The sequence below is a fragment of the Bos javanicus genome, chromosome 3, assembly GCF_032452875.1.
Source record: "Bos javanicus breed banteng chromosome 3, ARS-OSU_banteng_1.0, whole genome shotgun sequence".
In the NCBI taxonomy this organism is placed as follows: Eukaryota; Metazoa; Chordata; class Mammalia; order Artiodactyla; family Bovidae; genus Bos; species Bos javanicus.
The window spans coordinates 46,653,352-46,679,653 of record NC_083870.1 but is presented as its reverse complement, the minus strand read 5'-3'; the positions used below and the strand labels follow the sequence as shown (position 1 = coordinate 46,679,653).

At 39.7% G+C, this 26,302-nt stretch overlaps 1 protein-coding gene across 1 annotated transcript in view; it reads right to left on the bottom strand.

The window, feature by feature from the left end:
• Positions 1-26,302, bottom strand: part of DPYD (dihydropyrimidine dehydrogenase) — a 930,948-nt gene that overhangs the window by 15,566 nt on the left and 889,080 nt on the right. Inside the window, exon 21 of the mRNA XM_061411115.1 lies at positions 9,061-9,204. Within this exon, the coding sequence (XP_061267099.1) occupies positions 9,061-9,204 (144 nt within the window). The remainder of the gene's footprint in view (positions 1-9,060; positions 9,205-26,302) is intronic.

Sequence of the window (26,302 nt, the reverse complement as noted above, 5' to 3'; positions counted from 1 at the left end):
TAGAGCCAGATTTTGGAATCAAATCTTGGTTTTGACATCTTTCTAGCTGTGTGACCTTAGATAAGTTATTTAACCTCTCTGTTTATTAATTACTTAATCAGTAAACTAGGGAAAACATGGGTACCTGATAGGGCTATGGTGAGGCTTAAATGAGTTAATTCACAGGCGTGCAGAACAGTGACTGAAACCTCATAAGTACTCAATAAATATTAGCTTTTATTATTAATTCTCTGCTTAATTAACACTAATTTATTAAACTCCATGTTAAATATCACCATCTCTGTGAAGCTTTCCACAATTACCCGAGGCAGAACTAATCCCTTTCACTCCTCTCTGTTCCCAGAGCATTTTGTACATATTTGAATGAACTGTAAATAATTTTTAACATGTGTCTTTCTCCCTTGTTAGACTATGAGCTCCATAAAGATAGATATCTTTCTTTTTAAAATTCATGTTGTATTCCCAGTTTCTAGCACAATTCCTGGATTGCAGCGACTGCATAATAAATATATGTTAGCACTACATGTCCTCCGAGATCAGGAAAATTGTGGTGCCTTGGACTGTGTACCTTGTATGTCTCTGGAAATAGACCCAGTCCTTAGCACACTGCCAGTCACATAGCAAATATTCAATAAATATTTACTGAGTGACTGATATTGAAACTGCCTACGTCTGTAGCAGCAGACCATTACTTCTTATCTGAGGTATTTGAAAGAAAAAGAAGAACAAAAGATGAGATCTATTGAGCATGGCTTGCTTAGAAATAATATTGTCACACTCATAACCAGGGAAGACGGGGGTAGATTAGAAACTTGAATGCATGGCTGAAAAACTTGTTCAGACAAGAGGGGCTTAGTTAACTTTGTGGGGCACTGGGGCCCTCTCTATAGCAGATGGGGAATAATATACTGTGCTAGCTGAGAGGATAAACAAAGCATTGTCATGGAGTTTAAACTATTGAACAGAGGAATCTATAAAGAGGCCAGCAGAGGAGAGAACAAACAAGCTAAAATAAACAGATGGGTGGACAGAAAAAAATATTAAGCATGAAAATAGATAACCCAGAGCCTCAGGAAAAAGGGAAGAAGGAAAAATGGTTATGTCAAGCATAGAAGAAACACTGTAGAGAAAATATGAAGGCAATGATGAAGCAGCAGAGGGAAGAACGTGGTGTGCCAGGGTAAGTGCGGTACAGTGAAACAACAAAAGCACGGGGAAGCAGTGTCTGACTCACAGGCAGAGATAAAATGACTCTTAAAGGGAATGTGACTATTCATTTCAATGTCATCCAGATGGAGTGGGAATTAATGGGGAAGGGGCGGGGGGCTTGCATGAAAGGGACAATAACTGTGTCCCCTTACATTTGAATAGAACTATTGGAGAAGGAAATGGCAACCCACTCCAGTGTTCTTGCCTGGAGAATCCCAGGGACGGGAGAGGCTGGTGGGCTGCTGTCTATGGGGTCGCACAGAGTCGGACACGACTGAAGCAACTTAGCAGTAGCAGCATGCTTTAGGTGAGGGGGCTTCCCAGGTGGCTCAGTGGTAAAGAATCCGCCTGCCAATACCGGAGACACAAGAGCTGCAGGTTTGATTCTTTGGTCGGGAAGATGCCCGGGAGAAGGAAATGGCAACCTGTTCCAATATTCTTGCCTGGAGAATCCAATGGACAGAGGACCCTCATGGACTACAGCTCATGGGGTCACAAACAGCTGGACACAACTGAGCCGCTGGGCAAACATGCTGAGTACGATACTTGCACACACATCACTTCATTTAGAACAATGGAGTTGCGGCCTTCTGACATCTAGTATTTATTCTCCTTGCTGCCAGTGTCTCCCCTATCTTGTTGCAATAGCCTTCTAACCAGTCTCCCTGCTTTTGTCCTTGACCATCTAGAATCTCGCTCAACCCTGCAGCCAGATGATCCTTGGAAAAACTGAGTCTGATTACATCATTCTGCCTTTTAAAAAAGCCTCCACAGTTTCCTGCCAAGGACTTTCCTACTTCGGAGTCTTTGCATTTTCTGTTCCTTCTGAATGGAATGTTGTAGCCTCGGGTGCTTATCTGCATTTATCACTCTCTCTCTGTGAAGTATCTACTCATGCCATTTAACCAGGCAGGCAACCCCTGAAAAACCTCTCCAGCGATTCCTTTCTCCAAACCCTGCTGCATCTTCTCCACAGCACTGTGACCATCTGATAACAGTATGTATCCATTCGCTCATTTGTTTATTGACTGTTCTCACTAAAATGCAGGCACCCTCAGAACTAGGCTTTTGTTTTGTTCACTACTGACTTGCTGGTGACTAGATCATTGCTGGAACATAGTGAGTGGATATTAATAGTCATTGGATGAATGACAAAATGGATGTATGGGTAAATAGGACAATTACTGCCAATTGGCAATTGAAATCTCAGTGGTTACATGTGAAAGAAACAATAACACAGTATTGAATGCCCTTGCTAAGATGAGTAGCACTTTCTGACCTGTGGTCCACATCCCCAGACTTCCTCTTCCCTCCCCTCCCCTCCTCCACATCACCATTTCCTTCTGGTTATTCTCTTATTTCTTTGATCACTTGATCCCATTTTCTTCCCCAGAATTTCTATTCCCTCATAGGGTATTAGGTTAAGCAAGAAATAAGAAAATATATGAGAAGCTGCTGTCCTGTGACTGGAAACTAGTAGGCGGTGAGTATGTTAGTTATTTTCTCTTTATATCCTCCAGCACAGGTCCATAATTAGCCTGAGTTCACTAACTTCAATATGTTCAAATCTATATTTTTCATCCACATCAAAAAAACTCATCAAACCTAAAAACACCAAGAAAAAAACCTTGATTCGTTATCTTTTATTTTTCTTTATTTTAGTTTGTGGCTCAAAGGTTAAAGCGTCTGCCTCCAATGTGGGAGAGCTGGGTTTGATCCCTGGGTTGGGAAGATCCCCTGGAGAAGGAAACGGTAACCCACTCCAGTATTCTTGCCTGGAGAACCCCATGGACAGAGATGCCTGGTAGGCTACGGTCTGTCAAAGAGTCGGACATGACAGAGTGACTTCACTCACTATCAATAATCTAAGCATCTTAATCTCCTTAAATGCAAAGCCTTACCATTCCTTATACCCCCAGTATATATAAGAATCACCAAGTTTTAGAAGAATTAACAGGACTTCTTCAATTTCACCTCTGTCTATGTTTCCATTACCCTATCACTGGGAATATCCCCTTTTCCTCTTAATCTTCTAGTAACTACTCAGTCTTGGTTTGGTTTCAAGTCTCTCAGTCGTGTCCGACTCTTTGAGACCCCATGAATCACAGCACGCCAGGCCTCCCTGTCCATCATCAACTCCCGGAGTTCACTCAGACTCATGTCCATCAAGTTGGTGATGCCATTCAGCCATCTCATCCTCTGTCGTCCTCTTCTCCTCCTGCCCCCAATTCCTCCCAGCATCAGAGTCTTTTCCAATGAGTCAACTCTTCGCATGAGGTGGTCAAAGTATTGGAGTTTCACCTTTAGCATCAGTCCTTCCAATGAACACCCAGGACTGATCTCCTTTAGAATGGACTGGTTGGATCTCCTTGCAGTCCTAGGGACTCTCAAGAGTCTTCTCCAACACCACAGTTCAAAAGCATCAATTTTTTGGCACTCAGCTTTCTTCATAGTCCAACTCTCACATCCATACATGACCACTGGAAAAACCATAGCCTTGACTAGATGGACCTTTGTTGGCAAATTAATGTCTCTGCTTTTCTATATGCTACCTAGGTTGGTCATAACTTTCCTTCCAAGGAGTAAGTGTCTTTTAATTTCATGGCTACAATCACCATCTGCAGTGATTTTGGAGCCCCAAAAATAAAGTCTGCCACTGTTTCCACAGTTTCCCCATCTATTTGCCATGAAGTGATGGGACCAGATGCCATGATCTTTGTTTTCTGAATGTTGAGCTTTAAGTCAACTTTTTCACTCTCCTCTTTCACTTTCATCAAGAGGCTTTTTAGTTCCTTTTCACTTTCTGCCATAACGGTGGTGTCATCTGCATATCTGAGGTTATTGATATTTCTCCTGGAAATCTTGATTCCAGCTTGTGCTTCTTCCAGCCCAGCGTTTCTCATGATGTACTCTGCATAGAAGTTAAATAAGCAGGGTGACAATATACAGCCTTGACGTACTCCTTTTCCTATTTGGAACCAGTCTGTTGTTCCATGTCCAGTTCTAACTGTTGCTTCCTGACCTGCATACTGGTTTCTCAAGAGGCAGGTCAGGTGCTCCAATATTCCCATCTCTTTCAGAATTTTCCACAATTTATTGTGATCCACACAGTCAAAGGCTTTGGCATAGTCAATAAAGCAGAAATAGATGTTTTTCTGGAACTCTCTTGCTTTTTCAATGATCCAGCGGATGCTGGCAATTTGATCTCTGGTTCCCCTGCCTTTTCTAAAACCAGCTTGAACATCTGGAAGTTCACGGTTCACACACTGCTGAAGCCTGGCTTGGAGAATTTTGAGCATTATTTTACTAGCATGTGAGATGAGTACAATTGTGTGGTAGTTTGAGCATTCTTTGGCCTTTCTTTGAGCATTCTTTGAGCCTTTCTTTGGGATTGGAATGAAAACTGATGCCACTTCCTCAAAGAGGCCTTCCTCATCCCGTTCAATCTAAACTAGGTCATGCTATGAAAAAGACTGCATACATCTTGTATTTTTTATTTACAGTTTGTACTATAAACATAATTTTATGTTTCTTTCTCTGTTCTATATGTTTCATGAGGATAGAGCCTGTGTCTGTTTTATTTTTTGTACTCAGTACAGTTCAGTAGCTCAGTCATGTCCGACTCTTTGCGACCCCATGAATTGCAGCACGCCAGACCTCCCTGTCCATCACCAACTCCCGGAGTTTGCTCAAACTCACGTCCATAGAGTAAGTGATGCCATTCAGCCATCTCATCCTCTGTCGTCCCCTTCTCCTCCTGCCCCCAATCCCTCCCAGCATCAGAGTCTTTTCCAATGAGTCAGCTCTTCGCATGAGGTGGCCAAAGTACTGGAGTTTCAGCTTCAGCATCATTCCTTCCTAAGAACACTCAGGACCAATCTCCTTTAGAATGGACTGGTTGGATCTCTTTCCAGTCCAAGGGACTCTCAAGAGTCTCCAATTCCTAGCACATTGCTTGTCTCATAGTAGCTATGCAATAAAGATTTCCTAAAAAATATATGAACTTCTTCAAAACTTCCAGCTTGGTAGACCTCCAGAGCTTTACACTCTTAAGTTTATTTTGTTGGCTATAAGGAAATGGAAAGTCACCCTAACTGGTTACCTCCTTCAAGTTGTCCATTCCTAACATCTTAACTAATAGCAGATAGCATTTATTTAGGATATATTTAGGTGTAGACTAAAAAGCTGGAAAAGGAAATGGCAACCCGCTCCAGTATTCTTGCCTGGAAAATTCCATGGACAGAGGAATCTGGCAGGCTACAGTTCATGGGGTCGCAAAGAGTCGGCCATGACTGAGCACATCAGCACAGACTAAAAAGCACTTTGCACACTACCTAATTTATAACTGCATGAGGCAGACACTTTTATTATGTCCATCTTACAGATTAGTTAGCTGAGGGAAGTTCATATAGCTGCTAAATGGCAGTGCCACGATTTGAACCCCAGCATTGTGACAGAGGGGTTTCCCAGGTGGTACACTGGTGAAAGAGCCCGCCTGCCAATGCAGGAGATGCAAGAGACACAGGTTCAATCCCTGAGTCGGGAAGATTCCCTGAAGGAGGAAATGGCAACCCACTCCAGTATTCTTGGCAAGTAAGGGAGGAATAGAATCCAGATAATACACGAAGTTATCTTGGATAAAACAGTGATGTATCTTAAGATTTTCTACTTACTGCAATGCCATAAACATTTAACAAAATTAAATTTGGGCTTACCAGTGTCATTTTAGGAAGTAGCCCATGTTTGAAGAAAGTCACTGCAAGGAATTTTTATGAAGCTGTTTCCTTCATTGAAATATATAGCAAAGTTTGTAAGATTTTAGCAAATTATATTAATGGGAAAATAGTTTTCTGAATTAAGCCTAGATAGAACTACTCTGTCACACAGAGTTGTTGTGTGGTCAATTGCTCAGTTGTGTCCAGTGCTTTGCGATCCCATGGACTGTAGCCCACAAGGCTTTTCTGTCCATGGGATTCTCCAGGCAAGAATACTGGAGTGGGTTGCCATTTCTTCCTCAAGGGGATCTCCCTGATTCAGGGGTTGAACCCACGTCTCCTGCATCTCCTGCACTGGCAGGTAGATTCTTTATCACTGACCCACCTGGAAAGCCCATATATATACCTTTATACATAATATATACCTATCCCAGGTATTGTGAAGATTTATTAAATTATTGTTCTCTTTCTGTTTTGCTTCTACATTTCCTGAAGGAATTTGTTGTTGTTTAGTTGCTAAGTTGTGATCCACTCTTTGCAACCCCATGAAGTGCAGCACACTAGGCTTCCCTGTTCTTCACTATCTACCGGAGTTTGCTCAAATTTATGCCCACTGAGTCAGTGATGCCATCCAACCATCTTATCCTCTGTCACCCCCTTCTCCTCCTGACCTCAATCTTTCCCAGCATTAGGGTCTTTCCCAATGAGTGGGCTCTTTGCATCAGGTGGCCAAAGTATCAGAGCTTCAGCTTCAGTCCTTCCAATGAATATTCAGGGTTGATTTCCTTCAGGATTGACTGGTTTCATCTCCTCACTGTCCAACAGACTCTCAAGAGTCTTCTCTAGCACCACAATTTGAAAGCATCAGCTCTTCAGTGCTCAGCCTTCTTTATGGTCCAACTCTCGCATCCGTACATAACTACTAGAAAAACCATAGCTTTGAGTATAAAGACCTTTGTCAGCAAAGTGATGTCTCTGCTTATACACTATCTAGGTTTGTCATAGCTTTTCTTCCAAGGAGCAGGTGTCTTTAATTTCATGGCTGTAGTCACCATCCACAGTGATTTTGGAGCCAAAGAAAAGAAAGTCTGTCATTGTTTCCACTTTTCCCCATTTATTTGCCATGAAGTGAGAGGACTGGATGCTATGAAGGAATGGAAGACTGGGAAAAGTTGCAATGCTTTTACATTGCATTTCTTTTATTTCAAATATAAATAATATTTTTCTTTTGATTCTTTTATACATACAGAAAAGATGGAGATCTTATGTTTACTTGAAACTAATTAACTAGAGAAATAGACCCACAATTCCCCCTTAACCCCAAATCATACAGTAGTTATAGTCAAACATGGGGGGGCAGTTGTGAAGAGCTGAAGGATCCAGCTTCTTCTTAACCATCTGTGTCCACATCATCCTTTTAGCAGCACACAAATAATTTAAAGGAAACAGCTCAAGAGACTCTTTGGGGCTATTTTATTGTTGAAAGTCCCAAGTGTTCACTTTATTTGGAATTATGGCATTGAAGTGCTGGTAGAATTTGTGTTCAGCCACTTCCATATTTCGTTTCAGGACTCTGAATCATTTAACCCTCCCAATATCAAGTCAAAATTCCACTCTTTTTTTATAGGGCACATTTTTTCTCTCTTATAGGTACAAGATATTTTTAAGGGTTCCAATTTGATTACAAAAGAGGGGTAACAGAGGAATTCCAGAAAACTCCTAAGACCAAGCTTTTCAACTGATGCTTCAACCAGAAAATGGGGATGTAGGAGTAGACAGTCACTGAACAGAGAAGAATTGGTTTCAGTGAATGCAAAGCACATTCAGTGATGGTGATTTCAGAGAGAATATGGGCCTGTAATACCACCCTGCCTCCTTTTTTTTTCATTATGATTGCTTTAAAATAATTCCATCTTGAGGGAGGTGGGCAGGAGTGAAGTAGATATGGCTATAAAGGGGCAAGCTGAGGGATCTTTATGCTGAGGGAAATCTTGTATCTGACTGTTGTGCACACAGGGCACAGGACCCTACACATGGGGTGAAACTGCATGAACTAAACACACATGTATGCACGCACATGCAAATGAGAAGTACAACTGAAGAAATGTGAATAAGATCAGTAGATTGTATCTCTGTCACTTTCCTGGTTGTGATACTGTACTACAGTTTTACAACATGCTACATTGCAGACACTATGTAAAGAGTACACGAGACCTCTCTGTATTATTTCTTACACCTGTATGTGAATCTACATCTCTTTCATATGAAAAAGTTGAAGGAAAACAAGAAATATAATGCACACATAATTCCATCTTAATAATAATTTTTGATATTATCCAGAAAATAATTCTAAAACCCAAATTTGAACAGACTTTTCCAGGCTGAACCAGAGAAAGTTTTTCTACAATGTAAGGTATCATATGGATATTGATGGTGCATATTGATCACGCGGGGCTTCCCCAGTGGCTCAACAGTAAAGAATCTGCTTGCAATGCAGAAGACACAGATTCCATCGCCAGGATGGGAAGATCCCCTGGAAGAGGAAATGGCAACCCACTACAGTATACTTGCCTGGGAAATTTCATGGACAGAGGAGCCTGGTGGGCTACAGTCCATGGAATGCAAAAGAGTCAAAAACAACTTAGCAACTGAGCATGCATGCATACAAAAGAGGCTATCCTATCATCACAGACAAAAATTTTTTTAAACTTTCAATATATTTTAAAAACAAAACCAGTGATGTATTTAAGCAGGAAATAAACACAAACTAAACAGTAAAATCGGAGAAGGCAATGGCACCCCACTCCAGTACTTTTGCCTGGAAAATTCCGTGGATGGAGGAGCCTGGTAGGCTGCAGTCCATGGGGTTGCTAGAGTCGGACACGACTGAGAGACTTCACTTTCACTTTTCACTTTCATGCATTGGAGAAGGAAATGGCAACCCACTCCAGTGTTCTTGCCTGGAGAATCCCAGGGACGGGGAAGCCTGGTGGGCTGCCGTCTATGGGGTCGCACGGAGTTGGACACGACTGAAGTGATTTAGCAAACAGTAAAACAGACATATATATATATATATACATATACATATACATATACATATATATATATATATACACATGGACAGCTTAATCTTTACCTTAACAGAAGGAATAGGTTTTTTTGGGATAAAATGGTTTCTTTCAAGTGGTAGAACGGTCACATTTTCTTTTTTCAGTCTCAACTTTTCCTCTGCTATGATTTTCTTGCGCTTCTCAAGATAAGGTCCAAAGCTTGGCAGTTTCTAATAGGAAAACACACAAATAAGAAAGCATTTTACTTCACAGAATAGAAAAATGTGAGAATATAAACACATAAATATTATGAACAAACAAAATGTGTGTTTGGAGATTGGTTCAGGTAAACTGCAACAAGGTCTTCATTCTTGGACCATTAGTCTTCTAGGTATTAGATTTCATTAATTATTAAAAAGAACACAATATCACAATACCTTTACCAAATATGTATGTGTTACAAATGTTAATTTAAAATACATCTCTAAAAACAGAATAAAATTCACAATGGTAAAATCAGACCACTCACTTAAAACAATAGCTATTAGTTAGACAATTTGTTTAGTTCGTATAGACAGAAGGTGAAACCTATTGATGGTTTTTTTCCTTTTCATCAGGTTTTTAGCACAGTATAGACACAGCCCAGTCTCTGACAAATGCTTTTGTCAATAGCAAAGATACTTTGCCAAAGTTCTAATCTGTATCTCTATTTTATTATGTTCAAATTCTTACTACATCTCTTTAAAGATTGTAACTAACGTTTATTGCAGTCTACTGGAATAGCTGAAAAACAGAATGGTAAAAATATTGATTTCTCTGTACAGAAAATAAACTTTATTTGCATGAAGGTGGCAAAAATAGAAACGAAAAGCAGGAGAAATATCACATTGCTTAAACAAACTCCATCAGTATTCAAAATCACATTATGTAGCTTTAAATCTCAAGGTTATTCAATTGTACTTTACAAAGTTCATTTAGAAAGATACCTGGGTGTCATGGAAAAATGCTAAGTGGTTTCAAGTTAACATGAATATGCCCTCCTATTATTCATTATCCTGTAATTATTTCCTCTTCACTTTGTCCTTCTCTTCTAGAACCTTTGATCTTCACTTTTACTGACATATACTGCTGATGATGGGCACCATTGAATTCCAAATGTTACGTGTTTGCTTGTAACCTGGAACTGCTAGGCCTCTTTTCTAAGACTGCAAAAATAACCCCCTCCCACCTCTCCTGCAGAATAAAGCACATTTATCTTGCCGATGAAGGCTTGGAAAACTACAGCACTCCAAGGTCATACTGATCTCTGACCTAGCAAGTACTTTGGTACAAAATCATAGTTGTTTCAAAACACTGGCCTCTACCTGCCAGGTTGCATAATGCCCTAGGAAAGTGAGTTCTCTGGTCCTTTAGAGATGTCAATTGGGTAGGTAAACCAAACTTAAACTATGTTACAATTCAGCCAAACTGCAACTGGAAATTTATATTGACAGAAAATACTTATGTGTAACTACCTATGATTGTTACTTCCATTGTCAATTTACTGTAATTATGTCAAGTCGAGCAAATAGAAACAATGTTATGAATGCCAATTTAATTTACATACAATTAAACCTGAACTATACACTTCATCTCTGCACCTTAATGCTTTCCTAAATTACTATATTTAATGATTACAGTAATATGTGAAATGATATGATGGAGGGAGAGAATATATGAATATATTGTATCTATTTAATCATAAAATAAGTGATGCTGTGCTATTAAAACACATACAGTATAAAACAAATCCTTAATATTATCACATATTTAGGGCCCTTTAATATAGAAAAGACAAGCTTGCTTAGAGTATCCTCTACCGAAATGACTCTTTCCCCTGGCACATGAGGCGTTAGGGATTACACTTGGTGCCAATACCCCTTAGGGTTCTGATAACACCTCAGAAGGCCGTGAATGCATGTCCACTTGATACAAATCTTGTCAGAATATCACTCTCACCACACTTCTACATCAAGGACACTCGCACACTAATCTTACATCCTTGAAGATTATCAAGATTTGTTAGTGTGAAACACATGACCTCTGAGGCTAGCAGATCCCTCATGAGGAAGGCGAGTTTTATGAAAATCTGAACCATTATCCTCTTCCTTGACAGGGTCTTATCTTATTCAACACTGTCTCATTCCACCTAAAAGTTCTATAAAGTTATTCAAAAGAAATCATTCTTGGAACTTGTTAATCTACTTTTAAACATAGACCAGAGGAGATATTTCTTTTCCATTTAAATTATTGTTTATCCAAAGAGAAATAAAGTAGTTACATTTAAACTGTGATGATTTAAATTGTTCCAATAATGGTAATAATAATAATAATAGAAAAATTGTTTGATACAGAGTAGAATACAGCTTGCACAGACACCAACCACTTGTTATTTGGTGCATTTTTTTTTTTTTTTTTGCAGTGGCTGACCATATTTGCCATATTTAACTAATGCAGCCTTTTCATGACTAGAAGTGCTATAATTATAATGTGTTAATCTTTTATAATTTATCCTAAGGAGAGGTTCTCAATTTAACATAAAGATTCTTACAGGATTTTCTCTGTGTGCTAGTTGAAGAAAACAGTGGAAAAGAAAGAAAACTCTTGTCAAAGTTTTCTTTAAATTGACAGCACACCCACACAGATCACTGACTGCACCTTCGATGTTCCGCCATTTATCTCCAAATCAATGAGGGTCTCTTTGCATGTGGTTTCTCACTGCCACATGGAGTCTGAAGTGTTGGAGGAGCAGTTTCCAAAACTTCAAGGTTGCTATATTCATTTTGCTTTCTGCATTAGTATAAGAAATTTCAGTGCTTTTAAAAAATTATTATTATGTTGCTCATACTTAAATGCCTCTAAGATAGCCGAGAACTGAACATTTGAAAAGTTAAGTTTTCTGAAAATAAAAAAGATCAATTGCCCCTTGCATCTGAGCACCATATATTACACTTAGGCATATGTCTGTGTTTAGATCTTGCCAAAGGGACAAACCAGAGCAAAATAAAAATAAGAAAGAGTGAAGGTGAAAGTATAGTGGGCCACTGTATATGTGTGCAATCAGTGATGATTAATAAAGCATTTAGCTCAAATCTCTGCCCGAACATACAGTTAATTGATTTCCTATTGCAGGAGGAGAAGCAGCAGGCCCTGACAGAGCCAGCAGCAGGAGCTTTTCCTCTTCATTCATTATTTTCTTGCAGAAAAAGTTGTAGCCTGCGGTAACTCCAAGTGAGAGGTTTGAGCGTCATGCTATATTTCTTAAACAAAAGAAAAAGTTCTTTAGGACTCTCAAAAGCTGCTTTGTAACTGATGAGCTGAACAAAGCTCAGAAATGGTGTGATTTTTGTTTCAATAGTTTCTCCAGGGATTCATCATTGATGAAATTGTCCTCACCAGAAAAGCTAAATCCTACTCATTTAAAGATAACAGTATCTCACACTAAAACTGTCTCTATCCAGATACTAAAAGCATTACATTGCCGATAGAAAAGTGACAACATAATGAATCAACAAGGATACCTTAAGCCAGCAAAGCTTTAAGGTAAAGAAGTCTATTTGGATTATAATTTATTCATGGATCAATCTAAAGGTAATTGAGCATATTATGAAGCAGAAGAGGGTTCTTGTTTCTAATAGAAGCAAGCACTAGTATCTCCCAGTTTAAATTGCATATTTTTTATGAGAATGGCAGCAAGTTGGCTAATAGCACAAGTCTACAGTGCTGTACGGAGAAGACGATGGCACCCTACTCCAGTGCTCTTGCCTGGAAAATCCCATGGAAGAAGGAGCCTGGTGGGCTGCAGTCTATGGGGTTTCGAAGAGTCGGACACGACTGAGCGACTTCACTTTCACTTTTCACTTTTCACTTTCATGTGTTGGAGAAGGAAATGGCAACCCACTCCAGTGTTCTTGCTTGGAGAATCCCAGGGATGGGGGAGCCTGGTGGGCTGCTGTCTATGGGGTCTCACAGAGTCGGACATGACTGAAGAGACTTAGCAGCAGCAGCAGCACGGTGCTGTAAGAGATCAACTCTATTTTTTAATCGTATCCTCTTACCTGATTTGAAACAATGAGGGCAAGAAAGGTAATTTATTTGATAACCAAAAGGTAATAAGTTAAAAGATAAAATGATTTCAAGTTATACTGAGTGTGATATAAATATATATATTTCATATACTGTTAAAACACACACACATATATATACACTGAGTGCAATATATATATATGTGTTACAAATTGCATATATATTTTGCACTCAGTAAAAACCTGAAATCCATGTGTGTGTGTGTGTGTGTGTGTGTGTGTATACTGTGTGTGTGTGTACACACTGACAGATTGAAGAATAAATTAAGTGTAAATGATATAGTATGCTTCACGACTAAGAATTAATTTTTTTACAAATTTTTTACAACTTTTTATAAAAAACATGTTTACATATGACTTAGTTACACTATCTTTTGTAATTTAGTCAACATCAGATCAGATCAGTCACTCAGTCGTGTCCGACTCTTTGCGACCCCATGAATCGCAACATGCCAGGCCTCCTTGTCCATCACCAAATCCCGGGGTTCACTGAGACTCACGTCCATTGAGTCGGTGATGCCATCCATCCATCTCATCTTCTGTCGTCCCCTTCTCCTCTTGCTCCCGTTCCCTCCCAGGATCAGAGTCTTTACCAATGAGTCAACTCTTCGCATGAGGTGGCCAAAGTACTGGAGTTTCAGCTTCAGCATCATTCTTTCCAAAGAAATCCCAGGGCTGATCTCCTTTAGAATGGACTGGCTGGATCTCCTTGCAGTCCAAGGGACTCTCAAGAGTCTTCTCCAACACAACACTTCAAAAGCATCAATTCTTCGGCGCTCAGCCTTCTTCACAGTCCAACTCTCACATCCATACATGACCACAGGAAAAACCATAGCCTTGACTAGACGAACCTTTGTTGGCAAAGTCATGTCTCTGCTTCTGAATATGCTATCTAGGTTGGTCATAACCTTCCTTCCAAGAAGTAAGCGTCTTTTAATTTCTTTTAATTTCATGGCTGCAGTCACCATCTGTAGTGATTTTGGAGCCCAGAAAAATAAAGTCTGACACTGTTTCCACTGTTTCCCCATCTATTTCCCATGAAGTGATGGGACTGGATGCCATGATCTTCGTTTTCTGAACGTTGAGCTTTAAGCCAACTTTTTCACTCTCCTCTTTCACTTTCATCAAGAGGCTTTTGAGTTCCTCTTCACTTTCTGCCATAAGGGTGTTGTTATCTGCGTATCTGAGGTTATTGATATTTCTCCTGGAAATCTTGATTCCAGCTTGTGTTTCTTCCAGTCCAGCGTTTCTCATGATGTACTCTGCATAGAAGTTAAATAAGCAGGGTGACAATATACAGCCTTGACGTACTCCTTTTCCTATTTGGAACCAGTCTGTTGTTCCATATCCAGTTCTAACTGTTGTTTCCTGACCTGCATACAGGTTTCTCAAGAGGCAGATAAGGTGGTCTGGTATTCCCATCTCTTTCAGAATTTTCCAGGGTTGATTGTGATCCACACAGTCAAAGGCTTTGGCATAGTCAATAAAGCAGAAATAGATGTTTTTCTGGAACTCTCTTGCTTTTTCCATGATCCAGTAGAAGTTGGCAATTTGATCTCTGGTTCCCCTGCCTTTTCTAAAACCAGCTTGCACATCAGGAAGTTCACGCTTCTCATATTGCTAAAGTCTGGCTTGGAGAATTTTGAGCATTACTTTACCTGCGTGTGAGATGAGTGCAATTGTGCGGTAGTTTGAGCATTCTTTGGCATTGCTTTTCTTTGGGATTGAATGAAAACTGACCTTTTCCAGTCCTGTGGCTACTGCTGAGTTTTCCAAATTTGCTGGCATATTGAATGCAGCACTTTCACAGCATCATTTTTCAGGATTTGGAATAGCTCAGCTGGAATTCTATCACCTCCACTAGCCTTGTTCGTAGTGATGCTTTCTAAGGCCCACTTGACTTCACATTCCAGAATGTCTGGCTCTAGATCAGTGATCACACCATCATGATTATCTAGGTCGTGAAGATCTTTTTTGTACAGTTCGTCTGTGTATTCTTGCCATCTCTTCTTAATATCTTCTGCTTCTTTAGGTCCATACCATTTCTGTCCTTTATCGAGTCCATCTTTGCATGAAATGTTCCTTTGGTATCTCTCATTTTCTTGAAGAGATCTCTAGTCTTTCCCATTCTGTTGTTTTCCTCTATTTCTTTGCATTGATCGCTGAAGAAGGCTTTGTTATCTCTTCTTGCTATTCTTTGGAATTCTGCATTCAGATGTTTATATCTTTCCTTTTCTCCTTTGCTTTTCACTTCTCTTCTTTTCACAGCTATTTGTAAGGCCTCCCCAGACAGCCATTTTGCTTTTTTGCATTTCTTTTCCATGGGGATGGTCTTGATCCCTGTCTCCTGTACAATGTCATGAACCTCATTCCATAGTTCATCAGGCACTCTATCTATCAGATCTAGGCCCTTAAATCTATTTCTCACTTCCACTGTATAATCATAAGGGATTTGATTTAGGTCATACCTGAATGGTCTAGTGGTTTTCCCTACTTTCTTCAATTTAATTCTGAATTTAGCAATAAGGAGTTCATGGTCTGAGCCACAGTCAGCTCCTGGTCTTGTTTTTGCTGACTGTATAGAGCTTCTCCATCTTTGGCCGCAAAGAACATAATCAATCTGATTTCGGTGTTGACCATCTGGTGATGTCCATGTATAGAGTCTTCTCCTGTGTTGTTGGAAGAGGGTGTTTGTGATGACCAGTGCATTTTCTTGGCAAAACTCTGTTAGTTAGTCTTTGCCCTGCTTCATTCCATATTCCAAGGCCAAATTTGCCTGTTACTCCAGGTGTTTCTTGACTTCCTACTTTTGCATTCCAATCCCGTATAATGAAAAGGACATCTTTTTTGGGCATGATACTGGATGCTTGGGGCTAGTGCACTGGGACGACCCAGAGGGATGGTATGGGGAGGGATGAGGGAGGAGGGTTCAGGATGGGGAACACATGTATACCTGTGGTGGATTCATTTTGTTATTTGGCAAAACTAATACAATTATGTAAAGTTTAAAAATAAAATAAATAAATAAATAAAAGGTCTTGTAGCCTTCATAGAACTGTTCAATTTCAGCTTCTTCAGCGTTACTGGTTGGGGCATAGATTTGGATTACTGTGGTATTGAATGGTTTGCCTTGGAAGTGAACAGAGATCATTCTGTCATTTTTGAGATTGCATTTCGGACTCTTTTGTTGACCATAATGGCTACTCCATTTCTTCTGAGGGATTCCTGCCCGCAGTAGTAGATATAATGGTCATCTGAGTTAAATTCAACCCCATGCCCGAGGCCAGGGGCGGTGGCCAGGAGGACCAACCCCACGTCCAAGGAGCCGTGGCTGCACGGGTGCAGGAGGGCCTAGAGGAGCTATCCCACGTTGAAGGTCAGGAAGGGTGGCAGTGAGGAGATACCCCTCATCCACGGTAAGGAGTAATGGCTGTGCTTTGCCAGAGCAGCCGTGAAGAGATAACCCACGTCCAAGGTAAGAGAAACCCAAGTAAGATGGTAGGTGTTGCAAGAGGGCATCAGAGGGCAAACACACTGAAACCATACTCACAGAAAACTAGTCAATCTCATTACACTAGGACCACAGCCTTGTCTAACTCAATGAAACTAAGCCATGCCCGTGGGGCAACTCAAGATGGGAGGGTCACGGTGGAGAGATCTGACAGAATGTGGTCCACTGGAGAAGGGAATGGCAAACCACTTCAGTATTCTTGACTTGAGAACCCCATGAACAGTATGAAAAGGCAAGATGATAAGGATACTGAAAGAGAAACTCCCCAGGTCAGTACGTTCCCAATATGCCACTGGAGATCAGTGGAGAAATAACTCCAGAAAGAATGAAGGGATGGAGCCAAAGCAAAAAGAATACCCAGCTGTGGATGTGACTGGTGATAAAAGCAAGGTCCGATGCTGTAAAGAGCAATATTGCATAGGAACCTGGAATGTCAGGTCCATGAATCAAGGCAAATTGGAAGTGGTCAAACAAGAGATGGCAAGAGTGAATGTCGACATTCTAGGAATCAGTGAACTGAAATGGACTGGAATGGGTGAATTTAACTCAGATGACCATTAGTCAACATACACAATATCAAATGCCTATTCTGCACAAGGAAGTGTCCCTTGCTACATTAAAGGTTGAGTAATTTTTATATGTAATGTGTATAATTATCATTGCTAGTAATTTTATAAGTATCTCTTGTCATTCATTAGGGCTAGTGTCATACTGAATAATATATCAAGCATATCTAGTTTTGTTGTTATCTAAAGGCATTGTGTACGAAGATCCTTGGAAAACTATTTAATCTCAATCAATGATCAACACAAAGTGAAGAGAATAAACTTTCCAAGATTTAATCTTTAACAAAATTCAGTAAGGCAACGAGTACTTTTGGATACCTAAAATAAAAATGTAGGAGCACAATGGTTGGGAGCCTGGGTTCTCTTAGTGTGTTCCTGCTGCTGCTGCTGAGTCACTTCAGTCGTGTCCGACTCTGTGCAACCCCATAGACGGCAGCCCACCAGGATGCCCCGTCCTTGGGATTCTCCAGGCAAGAACACTGGAGTGTGTTGCCATTTCCTTCTCCAACACATGAAAGTGAAAAGTGAAAGTGAAGTTGTTTAGTCGTGTCCGACCCTCAGCGACCCCATGGACTGCAGCCTTCCAGGCTCCTCCATCCATGGGATTTTCCAGGCAAGAGAACTGGAGTGGGATGCCATTGCCTAACACACCCTAATTAAATCACTACATGCTCAGTGTGATGTAAGAAAGTATGGGAAACAGAAATGAGAGGTCTGTTCTGTTCTGTCTGAATACACTAATTTTTCTTCTTCCCTTCCTTCAATTATGACAGCAATTAATTGCTTATGTTTGATTCTGAATTTTGTTCCATAATCTGCTTTAATGTGGCTTACATTTAGAAACTTGGATTTTCCCCATGAATAGCTTGTAATACTTAATCACTGATATAATACTAAGCAATATTTCATGGTATTATCAAATTTGGACAGTGGAAAACAAGAAGAAACAGAGAGGACCATCTGTACATTACATTAGCATAATACTATATGGTGCCCCGTGGTACAAATTGGGACACTGGGGCTGGACATTGCAAAATATATGATATCAATGAAATGTAACTCTTAGTTTAACCTGATAAATTTAAGTGGACAACTTATGATCAAAAATTTGACGTCTATGGCAGTCAAAAGCAATGATAACTCATGCTTCATAGTGAAAGCAGAAAGGCAACATTTGCATAGTGGTTAGGATACTGATTTACAAGTCAAATGTGCATTAAAATCACAGTTTTACACCCATTAGCTATGTGACTATGTGCCAATTACTTAACCATTCTGCTACTAATTTTCCTTATCAATGAAATGAGAATGATAATATCTAACTCACGATGTTGGTATAAGCATTAAATGGGATAACATTTGTAAAGTTCATCCCTGCCAATTTATTCCCACAAGCCTTAACTGCTTACATTGCACTGTGTACCATGCTCTGTATGACCATGTTTGCTCATGTTAGGAATGAGCCCACCCTGTGTTTTTAACCTGGGACATGTCCATTTGGTGTTTTGTCTCAGTTCAGTATTCACAGGATCTTAATAATGTCCTCTACTGACTCCCCACTCTCCCCAGTATTAAGAGCCCCTCGAAGTGTTGCAAAGCACTCTGGACACTTGTATCCTTGCATTTATGCCACTGTCGTATCATTACAGGCCTCTGACTTCATCTTCCCCACTTGAGGTCCTGGTTAGTTTTTGATGTAGCTACTCAATGTATTTTCTTCCCCCTTGTTTTTGGCTTGTTGCTTAGTTTTTTTTTTTTTCTCAATAAGTTTTTCAAAACTTGAAAAATTACTGAATGAATGCATGCATGAATATCTTGAATGTAAGTTAAAAATCCTGCTGGTTGTTGGAAATGTCAGACAATCCCAAACAATTACTTTCAGAAAGAAATTAACTTACAGAAATAGGTTCTTTTAAAATTAAATATTATATATTACACAACATCTGTGATTCATAAATTAAAAAAAAAACAGTGCAAGACACCTACTTTATATATAAAAAACCAATCTGTCATCTTAAAGAACCTATAGTTAATAACAACAGCAGTATGCCAAGACAAAGGCTGTGGCAGAGGTGACCTCAGATGTCAGATGAGCAATGACAACGTGGACCTAACCCAGGCTGAGAGGGTGAAACTTTTCTAGAGGAAATGACATTAGAGCTAAGTTCTGAAGGATAGCGTGAAAGTTGATTGGCGAGTAGTGAAGACAGAGATGTGAGGGTTAGGAAAGGGAAAGAAAATCTTCCAAGTAAACGAAATACCAGGGGGAAAAGAGTAACACTTTGGAAGCAGCGCTGGGGGGCCAGGAGGCTGCTGACCCTCTGCCCTGTGTTTAATAAGATATAAGAGAGTGTGGAGCTTCTTCAGTGAAGGGCAAGCAGAGCATGTTTTGTTGTGAAGTGATGACACTGGGATGTATGTTAAGAAGAATGTCAATCAAGAGAAGAAAATCTAACATGAATGGAATGCCAGAAAAGGGTGAAGGAGGAAAGACTTGCTTTTTGCCAAAGACTGTGCAGGTGCTGGAGCCACAAACACAACAAGGAGGTGGTTCTTTCCAAAAGCAGCTTATGGCCTGTGAGGAAGACTGACTCATATTCGACGGAACTCAGGTAAGATCATTACTGTTTTATATTGACATATTATTTAAGTGATGTATAGCAGATTCCTCTAAAGAAACAAACTTATTGCTTAAAGTGATAACTTTTAAAGCAATATCTTTAGCTTGGAGTTCAGGAGATTAAGTCCTGATGTAGTGATTGAAAAGAAATAAAACCAAAGAGATGTCCAAACCACTATGCATGAGAAATGCAGAAGAATCTGAAGCAGAGGGGGAAGAAAGGAGAGAAGAGGAAAGATCATTAAGAGAAGGAAAAGAGAGACAGAGAGAGAGGGAGCAGAACCTGATGGTGTGATGGCTGGAGGACTTTCATAACGAGGAAGAGCTAATATTCAACTTTAAGCTGTTTCTATTGCTGCAGCCCAAATCCTCCTCTATGACCCCTAAAACTTTAATAACATCTCCTACCCACTTACCTGCCCTGGAGAGAAATCTGGAAGAAAGTCAGGAAAACAGGATTGAGTTTCATGGTTGGATTAGAGAATTCTTGAGGTTGGCCTCAAGAATAGACTAATGAGAGGTGAGATGTGAGGGAGATTCAGAAATCAGTGGGAGTAAGAATTTATCGCCAAAAGTGATGTAGAGAGCATAACCTCTAGGAAGTTTGTAGCAATATCCAGAGGATGGGATTGGGTGATCTCAGCTGACATCTGGGTTGTGTACATAATTATAAGGAGGAGAGATATGCAGAGGAAGAGGTGCACAGTTTGACGTAATCCTGGTCTAATGAGCAATTTATTTCAACTAAGAGCTTCCCAGGCAGTGCAGTGGTAAAGAATCTGCCTGCTGATGCAGGAGACGCAGAAGACATGGGGTCGATCTGTGAGTTAGGAAGATCCCCTGGAGCTAGGAAATGGCAACCCACTCCAGCATTCTTGCCTGGAGAACCCCATGGACAGAAGAGGTCTAAGTCCATGGGGTCACAAAAGAGTCGGAAATAACTGAGAAACTGAGCATGCACGTAGTGGGCACGCAAGAGATTAAAGACTTCCTAGTAAAGGAGGAATTCAAACTGTGAAGAAAGATTATAAAAAGGAGAAATAGCATGTGGTGCTAGAAAAGGGGAAAAAAGAGAAAGGAATCGTTGAGTAAAGGGATGGAAAGTTAAGAAACTACAGGATGAACTCATTCTTAGACAACCTAAACATAGTAAATACCTGAAGAATAGTAGCAAGTGAAGCCAGGAAATCTGTGGAGGGCTCTGAATTTAGGGCAAAGTGGTTTGAATTTTTATTCTTCAGGGTGTAGGGAAACACGTACCCTGATATACTTTTATGTAATCAGGTCTCTGTGGTGGCAGACAGAAGGATGAATTGTTGGGAGAATGCTTGTGGTAGAAAGAGGAGAATGATCCAGAATGTTGGAGATACTGAGTTCAAGAAGTATATTGGATTTCAGAGCACTGTGAAAAAAATTTAAATAGAAAGAAAAAGAAAAAAAACATGAAAGAAAGAAGAGCGGAATGGAGTGAGGGAGTAAAGGAAAGAGGCAAGGACGAAAAAAGGAAATGAAGAGCAAAATCAATCCAAAAAATGAATTTTTATACACAGGAAAATATCTTTTAAATATTGTATACTCTGAAAAATAGAGGCCCAATAATGACTACACAAACCAACCCCAAGAATTCACATAAGTCTTCACTCCCTCACAACTCACCAACTGGTGCGCCCCTGCTCTGACAATGGCTGCTGCCTGAAACCACCTCGCTTTCATTCTTTCCGACACAGAACTTCTCTCTGACAAACTTCTGCTTTTACCTCTTTACTGCTCATCTCCCTGCAAATGACCTCTCCTCTCTCACCGTCCCCCGCACAATCAGAGTCTCAGGCGTTTTCAAAATCGTGTGGGAACTGTGTTAACGGGTGACTGCACAGGTTGTAAGCTACAGAAGAGTTACATCTTCAGGAAAATGAACATAAAACAATGTGGGTAGGGAATCTGGGAGGGACAAAATAGGATTCCGTTTTCTTTCCTTGCACACTGGAGAGCTCCTGCTTGTGCTTTGTACTGGTGATGAACTAGAGGGAGAAGACATGGGAAAATCAGCTTCCTCAACAATAGCTCTAGTGAGAGGTGACTGTAAGTTCTATCCAGGAAGCAACTGTACCATCATCGTTACCTTCCTCAAAATCAACATATGTATCCAGCATCCCTCACAACAAGCCCTTTGCAAAGTGCAGGAGTACATCAACTCTTCTTCACTGAAAACCCATAAGGTGGGTATTGTTCTTGTCCCCACTTACAGTTGAGAAAACTGAGGCTTGGAAAGGCTGAATAACTTGCTCCAGTTCTTACTTATTAATCAAAAACAGATCCAGGATTCACTTCCCAGTCTGCCAGATGCTAGACTCTGCACTGTGCTGTCACTCATACCTCTGTAGTCCTTACAAAGCTTATTAAATGACTATTTACTCCATTTTTGATTGATGTAAGGACAAATACCACACACATATTCCAATCCTTGAAATCTATGCTTCTTATTTTTCTCATTCCACAAACTGTGAAGAGAAAAATGCCTCAAAAGAATGCTGAACACATGCCATGCAAAATATCTGTATTAGTTTAGTCCTGTTTATTACTGGCCTCAAGTTTAATGAGCCCAAGTTAATACAGGTGAAAGGCCAGAGTGTTACATGCAGTAGTTAATGAAATACCATAGAACTGCTGAGAAAATGATTAGCCAAATATGAATTTAATATGCTTCATTCTCAAGATGCAGCACCCCATGGGAGGCATCTTTTGCGGGGAGACAATGTGATATATTGCAAACAGTACTTTCTTGAGAGTTAGGAGATGTGGCTCCAACAGTAACCTTGCTACCAGCTCTTTTTGTGACCTCTCACAGTGCTGTGACTTTCTCGGTTTTCTCATCTAAAAATGAGGAGGTTGGACCAGATGATATATAATATTCCTTACACTGTCACATTTTGCTTTGTTTTCAAATTCAGTTAGAAATCCTCAGGGTTTATGCCCAGGTAACAACACATAGTCTGTGGAGGAAATGCTGGATTGAGTCATAACTTACATAACTCTTTCCCTCTTACTTAATGATAGAACATTCTGAATCTATTTAAGTAGTAAAAATATGGATAGTGTAGCTAATATTTACCAAACTCCTGAGGCTGGATGAGTTCTTACACTGCTTTAGGCTTCATCGGTACAACCACATATAGCATTGTTATCTATCCATTAAGTAATAAAATCTGTATGGATAATTAGCAGAAATAAAACAGTTTTTACAAAGAAAGCTATAAATAATCTGTATAAATCGGGAAATTCCTACAGATCACAACAAACACTACACTGTAATTACCTTTACAAAGTTTGATGTTTACTTACAAAGTCACCTGAGACACACTGTCTACAAAATCAACCATGCACATTTAGAGGTAGATATAAGTGACTGGCATTATTACTGGGCATGAACCTGCCAAGTAAGTAAGAATAAAATGTAGATACACTTGTGATTGCATTTGTGTATATTGGAAGTTTTAGGCTGTTAAAAGAAAGTAATAGTGTGTGTGTATGTGTGCTCAGTTGTGTCTAACTCTTTGTAACCCCGTGGGCTGTAAGCCTGCCAGGCTTCTCTGCCCACGGAATTTTCCAGGCAAGAACACTGCAGTAGGTTGCCATTTCCTTCTCCAGGAGATCTTCCTGACCTAGGGATTGAACCTGTGTCTCTTGTTTCTCCTGCATTGGCAGGCGGATTCTTTACTGCTGCACCACTTGGGAAGCCCCCCCCCAAAATAGACCCTTCTATAACACTAAACAGTGCAATATACAGAATGGTCACTCATCTTGGATGCAGAGACTGAGACACTGAGTCTCTAAGACAAGTCACTTGCCCTCTGTGAGCCTCAGTTGTTATCTATGTAAAAAAAAAATAATAATGATCACTCTTGCCTCCTCACTCTTCACAATTGTTTGAAATAGGAAGGCACTAACAGATTATTAAAATAGAGCTTTTACTGTTTTATAAAGTATAAAGCAGCCTAGAACTCGTGTTATTTTAATATATTGAGTATAAATATGATTTACAGTCAATATAGCAAACAATATAAAGATGAAGTGAGTATGCTGCGTTTTAAAAATGTCACAAAAAACTACATATGAAGAAAGACTTCCTGAACGATAGTTCTTCCAGTGCTTTAGGAGGACTTGGATGCAATAATATGTTTTGAAATCCACCTTCAAAATGCCACTGCTTTCATGGCAAAATATTGCATAGAATGTCAAGGGCAAAAACCAATGAGGGAAAATGGAATAAAAATTATTTCATACAATGGGATAGAAGTAAAGGAAAACATAAAAGTGGAGTGATGAAGAAAATGGGACTGCTATAAACATGAAAAAAGGCACTCAGGTTTCAGGCTATATTTGGAGCCACATTAGAAGATTAATCAATCTTTTTCAGATTTATATACTACAATACCTAATATTTTCCTACATGGAAACACCTGGATGACGGCTTTAAAAACCTTCTTACCTCAAAGTGTGGCACAAGATATAAAGTATTACATGTTGATCCAATCAAAAATCCTATTTGTGGTTACATTTCAGGATATATTGAAAAAAATGATCATTTTGAAAGTCAATTTTTAGGGTTTCTATGCTAAGCAGGAAATTTATATTGGAGAGAAAATGAAAGTAAGTGCAAGTTTTTAGTTGAAAGGAAAAGAATTTTCTAACATAATTAATTACCATGCTGGTAGGAAGTATTTAACAGGGGGAAAGAATCTTTTACATGTGTGGCAAAGGGCTCTATAAACAACAGCTTTTCCATGCAGGTTCGAATACACTAGCTAACGTCCATCTGTAACATCAGACTTGCATCCAGACCTGGGTCACTGCTGAAGGCAGTCATTGTCCCACAGATTTGGATCTTCCCCTGTCTCTTCCACACACATCACCTTCTAAACTATAATACCATTATTTGTGCATTTTCTTTTTTTTCTGTATAGATCATAAACATTTTGAGAATCTGTTGATTCTTCATCATTCCTCTTAATTCTTTGCATCTAGTTGGCAATAATTAAGTATCTGATGAATGAATGAAGGGTTAAAATTGACAGAAAACTATACTGACAAGTAATTTCAGCTAACCTTAAGTGGTCACAGCTTAATGATGACAACACATGATCTAGCCTGAACACTTTTGCACAAAATATTCAAAAAGATTCCCTCTATGCATAATGTTTGGCAAGAGTGGGATTGATCTAACACTTAATGACCAGATGATATTTCCATAGTATTGCATAAACCAATCCCTGGTAATAACATTTACTTTGAATTGTGAAAACATCCTATAGCTGAATAAGTAATAAGGTATTGTATGCTTAGAGTTCAATACAAATAATTTCAGTGTATTTTACAGGTTCTCTGCTTTAAGTTTTTAATAAGAAAATAGTAATGACCCACTATTTCATTCTCTTTGTTAGGTAGTTAAAATAGGGAAAAGGAGTCCAAAATGGTGGTGGCGAATGGACAGGGAGGCCTGGCGTGCTGCGATTCATGGGGTCGCAAAGAGTCAGACACGACTGAGTGACTGAACTGAACTGAAAAGACAAGGAAGAGAAAAGCCCGCGAAAATAGAACAGAGCAAGGTCAGAGGAAGGTCCGAGGACCGAAGTGAGGACTTCAGGTAGAATAGCACTCCTGACTAAGCCCAATTTACATAGGGCAGGCCCCGGGGGAAGAAAAAAACATATAAAAAGAAGAGCCAAAGGGCTCTCTCTCTCTCTCTCTGTCTCCCGCATGCTGGGGCACTCTTCTCTCCACGTCTTTGGATCGACATGCTCTCACGCCTTGAAGACGGATTTTCCTGCTATCTTCTAAATAAAATAGAGCTGTAACACTGAGCTGTAACACTGATTTGTCTAAGAGCTATAACACAGTCCGTTTGAGACCTGAGAGCTATAACACGGTCCATCCAGGACCTGAGAGCTGTGACACGCCTAGGGGGCTTTAATGTCCGTCACTCCAAATCTTTGTTGTGATGAGACAAAAACCGAGGAGCATACACTCGCCTGACATATTCTTTATAAAAATATCAAACAACAAAATATTTTATAAATCATAGTTATAAAAAAAAATCATTATTTTATTGAAAATTTACTTAAAACAACTGTGAACCTAGGCAATTATCACATTAGGTCAAATATCCCTGAAGGTACAATCCAGTTGATTCTGTGGCCTTCACAAAAGCCAAATGGTTGTGTTGTCCATGCTGTGGTTCTTTTTATCCCCAACCCCAGCCCTTGGGCCTAAAGATGAGCCTAATACTTGGCATTGACTAATACCACAAAATGAAGACAGCAAAGAAATCAGCTATTAGTTACGTAATTATCTGAGCTTCACCAGACATCAACCAGTTGTTGAATATCACATGTCCCAAGAAGAATTAGTACCAAATAACATGGTTATAGATCTTAAAGTTTTAGAAATTGTTTTTGTGTATTATCTCAATTTCTATCATAACATAATTATTATAATACTGATGAAACTTGA